Raw genomic sequence first — 6538 nt, forward strand, 5'->3', positions numbered from 1 at the left:
GAATTAATTGCATCACATCTATCCTCTATTGCCAATGGTGGGTAACTCATTGAGCAAGGGCCAACATGCTCGATTCCTGCAGGAATACCCAAATAGGCACTAAGAGGTCGGTAAGCATTGCAATCCAATTTAAACTCATCGGCAACAACTACATTAGTGTGATAGGGAGAGACCATAAGTGGTGTTAAAGATTTTAAGGTTGATAATAACATTAAGGTCAACAAGCGTCGCAGTCCAATTTAAACTCATCGACAACAACCACATTAGTGTGAACAGGAGAGATCATAAGTGGCGTCAAAGATTCTAGGTTTGATAATAGTATTAATGCCAAGAAAATTAGACATAAAGAATTAATGAAAAATGATTCAAGAGGATTTGATTCTACGTGGTTTTGTTACCTTTTGGTCCAGTATGTTTAATGCGACCGAGTAAATCCTGAATCAAGTAGTCTTAGCATGGTTATTATTAATGGACCATTGAAGAATGACTCATCAATCCATCTCAATTTGCAGCATTATTTTTTTTAAAAAAAGGTCATATATCATTCAAAAAAATTACAAACTTGTTCACGAGCATCTATCATATGCATCAATGATAACTTTCCTCTCCAAGTGAGAGAACCTGATTCAAACTAGAATGGTGGTGAATAACTATCTTATTTTCCAAAGTAATACTATTTATTTTAAATAGGAAAAAAATCTAGGGGCATCCTTTCATCCTTGTGCATGCGGTTACTAATCGGCAGTTTAGAAAATATCATAACAATGGATGTCTGATACTAATATAAAGTGAGACTTAGATGAAAACCTTGATCTCTAAAGAGATAAGAAATCCTTTTAATGGGTGTATTTGATCTATTTTTCTTATGTCTTTTGGATTACTGATGTTCTTGGAGATATATTACTAGAGTTTGCCTAATGATTTCCAACTTTTCAGGTTATTTAAGCTGATTTTGTAATCGTGCTTTAAGCCTAAGCCCGTTTGACGATGTTTTATTCTTACATCATTCTTTTATGACAGAATGGTAAAAGAAATAAAACATAACAAAACTGAAAGATATGTTTGGTGGCATCTCCTTTATTTTTTTAGTTAATATTCATAAAATATTTCGAGCACATTTATCATAATTATAATGAAGTGATAGTCCTGAGGCTACGACGACCTCTAAGCATCAAAGATGATTTCTATAGCCCTTACTCGATAGTAGACCTGTTTATGGGCCGGATGCCCTACTCGGCTTGCTCAAGTCCAAAATATTTAAAATGGGCCTAGATCTGAGTTTTAATTTCAAAGAGCCGTGTCGGGCTTGAAATACGAGCCTGCTTGTTAAATAGGCTGGACTCAGGTTTTGGTCAGCCCATCTTGAGCTCGGTCCTCTATCCTCCTCATCCTCTCCTTTCTCCCCTATTTCCTTCCACCTTCCATTCTTTTTTCCCTCTCCCCTCTCTATCTCCCCTTTCTCTGCTCTTTCCTTCCACCTTCCATATTGTTGTTAAATCAAAAAAGATTAAAGAAGCTTGAGATCCGGTCTAAAGCCCGACTTGTCTTGGAAATAGGCTCAAGGGCTGGGCCGGGCTAGGTTGGGCCTGGGCCTGATTAATTTTGGTTATATTTTGAGCTGAGCCCGTCTGGCCCGCTCAATGAACAAATCACTCGATTTGTCATCAAAGTTCCCACTTTATAGTTGATTTTATTGGAAAAAAAAAATGACTGGCTTTGGATGACTCACAGCCTTCACCTTGGATCACCCGTGAAAAAAAAAAAAGGCAAAACCCTGAGGCCCTTGCTTACTCAAGAGGTTTACGTGTAATATTTACGGATGTGAAGGGGTTACATGTTAAAAATGAGTACGGTGAGTTTCAATTGTACAAACTGCAAAACAATAGCGGGAGCTGTATTATTTTACCATTTAACCCCTGTAGAGCGTCAATATTTTTGTGACAGCCGAAAAATTCCCCAGCTCTTGGAATAAAGCAGCGGAGCCGAGCGCCCGAGAGCGAGAGAGACGAGAAGGAAGAAAAGGGGGGGAAAAAATGAGAGCCGAGGCGCTGGCGATGCGATCCTCCTCCTGTTCCCTCGCCTCCCTCTTCCGCCGCTGCGTTGCATACCCTCTTCCTCCTTCGTCTTCGTATTCTTCCTCGGCGGTGTTACCCTCCGCCTCCGCCTCCGTCTCGTTTCTGAGGAGTGGGAGGATTTCCCCGCCGCCGCATCCGGCCGCGGCGAGGCTCGAAATTCGGCGTGATGGACCGACCCGATATGGAGGCGCCACGGCGAGGAGGTTGTGCGGCGTGCCGGCGGCGCACGTCTCCGACTCCGGTTCCATCGACTCCCCCATGATGCAGTCCATGGAGAATAAGGTCCCTCTTCCTCCTCTTTGGTCTATCAAGAAATTCCTCCTTTTATCCTCCTCTTTTTATGTTCTTGATCGATTAGTCATCCGATGAGAACATTGGAGCAGGTCGCTTTGCTTGGTAGCGGTCGTGTGCATGAATTTTCTTCTTCTTTTTTTCCCCGAAATTTTGGGAGAAACTTGCGATTACTCTGCAGAACGGACGGCAATTTTAGCATTGCAGTTTGTGGGGGCTCGTGGAGTTGGGGGAAAGTTGTTGTCTGTAATGTGTTCGTTCTATTGTCACCGTGTCAATATATGCTCAGCTGGGTCAAAAGGAAGCTCAAGCTGCGATTTTGATGCTTCGAGGAAGATTTTTTCCCCTACTCCCTCCAGAAAAAGCTGATTTGTGAGTGCATTAGGAGGACTTGATTGCTGGCAATTTTTTTTCCTCCTAGTTGAAGGCATCGACATGAGATCAGCTGGTTGATATCAAAGGGTGGAAGATTGAGAGAGAGATGATAAAACATAACAATAGAAAAAAAGATCCAGAGATATTGCCGGTTGTTATGAATTATGATTGAATGCTTAAGTTTTATTATGATTGGAATCAAATTTATAAATATTGATTATCTAAAGGCTGAATCAAGAAAATCAGTTAACTTTTGAAACTGTGGTTTCGGAGTCTGCATGATCTCTATATGTGTGATTTGTGGGTCTGTATAAATGCAGTTTCTGTTTTTTGGTTGATTGTCACCTGATGTCAACCTTCCATACCTTGTCTTAAAACTTCTCTCTTATTTCCATTCTTGAAAAATCAAAGTTAGCTTCTAAGTATGGATTGTCTCCAGCATGCCATTAGAAACGCCCGTCTCATTTCAATTACCCAGCTTTTATCATGTTTCTTATGCTTTCCTCCATAGCTATTTTCTTTTGTGAAGTAGATCCATTGACATGATTGTCTTGCTGTAATTAGTAATAAATTCTGTTGCAAAATGTTTAACAACTGCATTTATGTATTTCCTAAACACTTCTATATATAATTGTTATATTCATCCTGCATTTTAACAGATCAAGGAGCAACTAGATGCAGATGTTGTCATAGTCAAAGATGCATATGGAGATGGTCGACATGTCAGGTTAGCTTGTTTATTCTGCTATCATGCAATATTGGGCCATGCTTGTGCACTGCTGCTTTTATATATTTTATTTTGTATATATCTGCTTGTGCATCCAACTGACTCAAAATGACTTAAAATGTAAGAACATAGTTTCTAAAGTGTTTCATATCTTCAATTCCTTTTCTTCTTCCATACCCTTCAACTACGGGGCACTTTCTAGCTGTTAGCGGCTTTCTGTAGTCAGAATTTTCAATTAGTCGGACATTTTCCTTAATGCATAACCTTTTATTGACATACTGTCACAATGATTGGAAGGTTGTCACCCACTCTAATCTAGGAATCATGAACTTACCTGCTTCTTCCTGGTGCTCATAGAGTGACTTGTTAGTTATGGTGCTTTTCATTTGCGAATACCGGATAACATGAATTGGTTGCCTATTATTGTTGTCGTCATTGTGCATGCTTGCATGTGTTTTCTCATGCTTTTGCATGAACAAGACTGTTGACTTATATGAGAAGCCATTTGTGACTTAAATACTAAAAGTTTTTTCTGCTTATAGAAATTTTTTGACAGTTATTTGCTGGAAATTATTGTCATGTGAGCTTGCCTCTCATTGCATCAATACATTTTCTAGGGCATGTGTTCAGATTTCTTCTTTTTATTTGGCCCTTCTAACATTATGCATTGCGACCCTGGTGATACCAATATTTTTTGCCTTTGATTCCTTGTTTCTACTTATTGTTCATGTAAGAATAAGTAGAAATGATTTAGGGCAGGGATGAAACTTAAAGGTTGCTGGGACTTAAGGATTTAACTGGTGGACAAAGATCTGAAATTTAAAAAGAAAGGGTTTGCAAGGGCTGTTGAGCAGCTGATTTGTGCATCAAGGGTCAAGGCTCCATGAGGGGCTCTCTAGAGATCATTAAAATAGAAAAATCAGGACTAGATGCAAAAAGAGGGCGCAGAGAGAGAGAGAGAGAGAGAGAGAGAGAGAGAGAGAGAGAGAGATACAAACAAGAAAGCATAAAAAGCTTAAGAAAAAGAGGAAAGGGAAGAGGAAAGACAACACTGGACTTACTCCATGATATACGAATCACTACTAGGGTTCAAAGGTATCACGCTTATCTCATGGAATCACACCATAAAAGAAATAGATGCAAATCATCATTCTTCATTAAACAATCATGCTAGTTCATTATATAAAACCCTAAGCCCTATTTCTTATAAAAGGCACACCATTTTTTTTCTAATCCCAAAATTAACCTTCACATGGTGCAATTACTGTTCAAAGTTACTGCTGTGTGAATGGTACCACGTCATAGTACCATAGGGGTACCACTATAGAAATTAGGCTCATCCAGCGGTCAGATAATATCTAAGGTTCCAAAACTCAGTCTTCTGTTCAAAATAATCTGTTAAAAACTAAGAATAATAAAAAAAACGAAAATGCAGCAGATAGACAATTGAAATTAAATCTAGGAAAGTCTGGCAACTCTCTGATGCATCAGGATACAATCTAGGATCTCTATCAATATTGTAACTTTATATTTATACTGCAGCAAGATCCATATCTAGCAAGCATCATTAATCATGTTTCACATGACAATGACCTGCTTTTGTACCTTCAGTTCATGGTATGACATTATCTATATCTTTCGGTTTATTAGAAGTTCTCCATTACACTGAATAGGTGTTATTGTTTGCCCTAGCATGGTTTTCTAACGTCAAGAATGTCTCGTGCTTATTCATTTGCTTGTTTCTGCTGAAGCATCGATGTAATTTCAAAGGCATTTGAGGGACAATCTACAGTAAATAGGCAAAGGATGGTGTATAAAGCTATATGGGAGGAGCTTCAGAGTACTGTGCATGCTGTTGACCAAATGACTACCAGGACTCCTGCTGAAGCTGCTGCAGAAAATTAATTATCATGGGTGAGAGGGAAAATGCCTGGACAATGTTCCTCATTTATCACAAGTCATACAGGCCGATTTGCTTTTGTTCTGTAACAATTCCTGCCACTTTAATTTGTTTGCATGACTTGGATCAGTTTCGTGCTTAATTTGTTTTCTGTAACGATTATTTGCTTATGGTTTCAAAGATCCAGCCTTATGAACATATTTCCCAAATTTTTATCTCTTGTTTCCAGCTCTAACCTCTATGTGCGATTCCATTCAACTTTCGGCGACTCTCAATGGTTTTCAGATACTCGGATTTCCCTGGCCTGTCAAAAAATATATATGTGTGTGTATCTATCTATATCTATATCTATCTATCTATCTATCTATCTATCTATCTATTTTTTTGTGATATTGGCTATCTATCTACCAATATCAATATCAGTATCAGTATCAAGATATATATATGTGTATATGTATATGCATATGGATATATATGCATATGCATATATATATATATATATATATATATATATATATATATATATATATATATATATATATATATATATATATATATATATATATATATATATGCATATATGCGTATATGCGTATATGTGTGTGTGTGTGTATATATATATATGTATGTATGTATGTATGTATGTATGTATATGTATATGCCCTTATTAGCTGTTGATTGGGCAATTGCCTATCTTTTTATGCCTATCTCCTTTGGTCTTTGATCCTCGATCACCTAGATTGGTTGCTAAGGTCTGGTGGACTTTCCACATCCTCCACTGTGCTTGCGACCTTATAGGACCACTTTCTGAGAATGTCTTCTTGTGTACCCATCTTTTTGATGTACCTATTGTACAAAGCTATACTGTTTGTGTGATAGCCATGGCATTGTAAATGGTTCGGGGAAGAAAGGGATACATGGTAGTTGGAAATTCAGCCATTGAAAATCAAGTCTAATAAGCTTGGCTTTGGTTTAGTTTATCCGATGTAGGCGGACTATTATTCTATCCATGGATTAGTATATGGGAGTGTGGAGGTTTAGGTAGGCAAAAAGAATCAATTGGATTTTGATATCATGTCAAAATTCTATCTAAAAATCCAGACATTTAGATGGATAAGCCTAAGGGATATAACTACCCACAAGAGGCCTTAACCTATCCGATGTGAGACT

General features: G+C 38.1%; 1 protein-coding gene across 1 annotated transcript; it reads left to right on the forward strand.

Annotated features, from left to right (window-relative positions):
* Window positions 1-1946: 1946 nt before the first annotated feature.
* Window positions 1947-5577, forward strand: LOC103713000 (uncharacterized). Its single transcript, XM_008799746.5, has 3 exons — window positions 1947-2357; window positions 3401-3468; window positions 5220-5577. Exons 1-3 carry the CDS (start codon window positions 2034-2036, stop codon window positions 5371-5373), a joined length of 546 nt encoding a protein of 181 aa, XP_008797968.2. The 5' UTR covers window positions 1947-2033; the 3' UTR covers window positions 5374-5577.
* The last annotated feature ends 961 nt before the right edge of the window (window positions 5578-6538 follow it).

This window comes from Phoenix dactylifera, chromosome 6 (assembly GCF_051530095.1).
Source record: "Phoenix dactylifera cultivar Ajwa chromosome 6, Ajwa_hap1_PhDact_Kaust_v1.1, whole genome shotgun sequence".
NCBI lineage: Eukaryota > Viridiplantae > Streptophyta > Magnoliopsida > Arecales > Arecaceae > Phoenix > Phoenix dactylifera.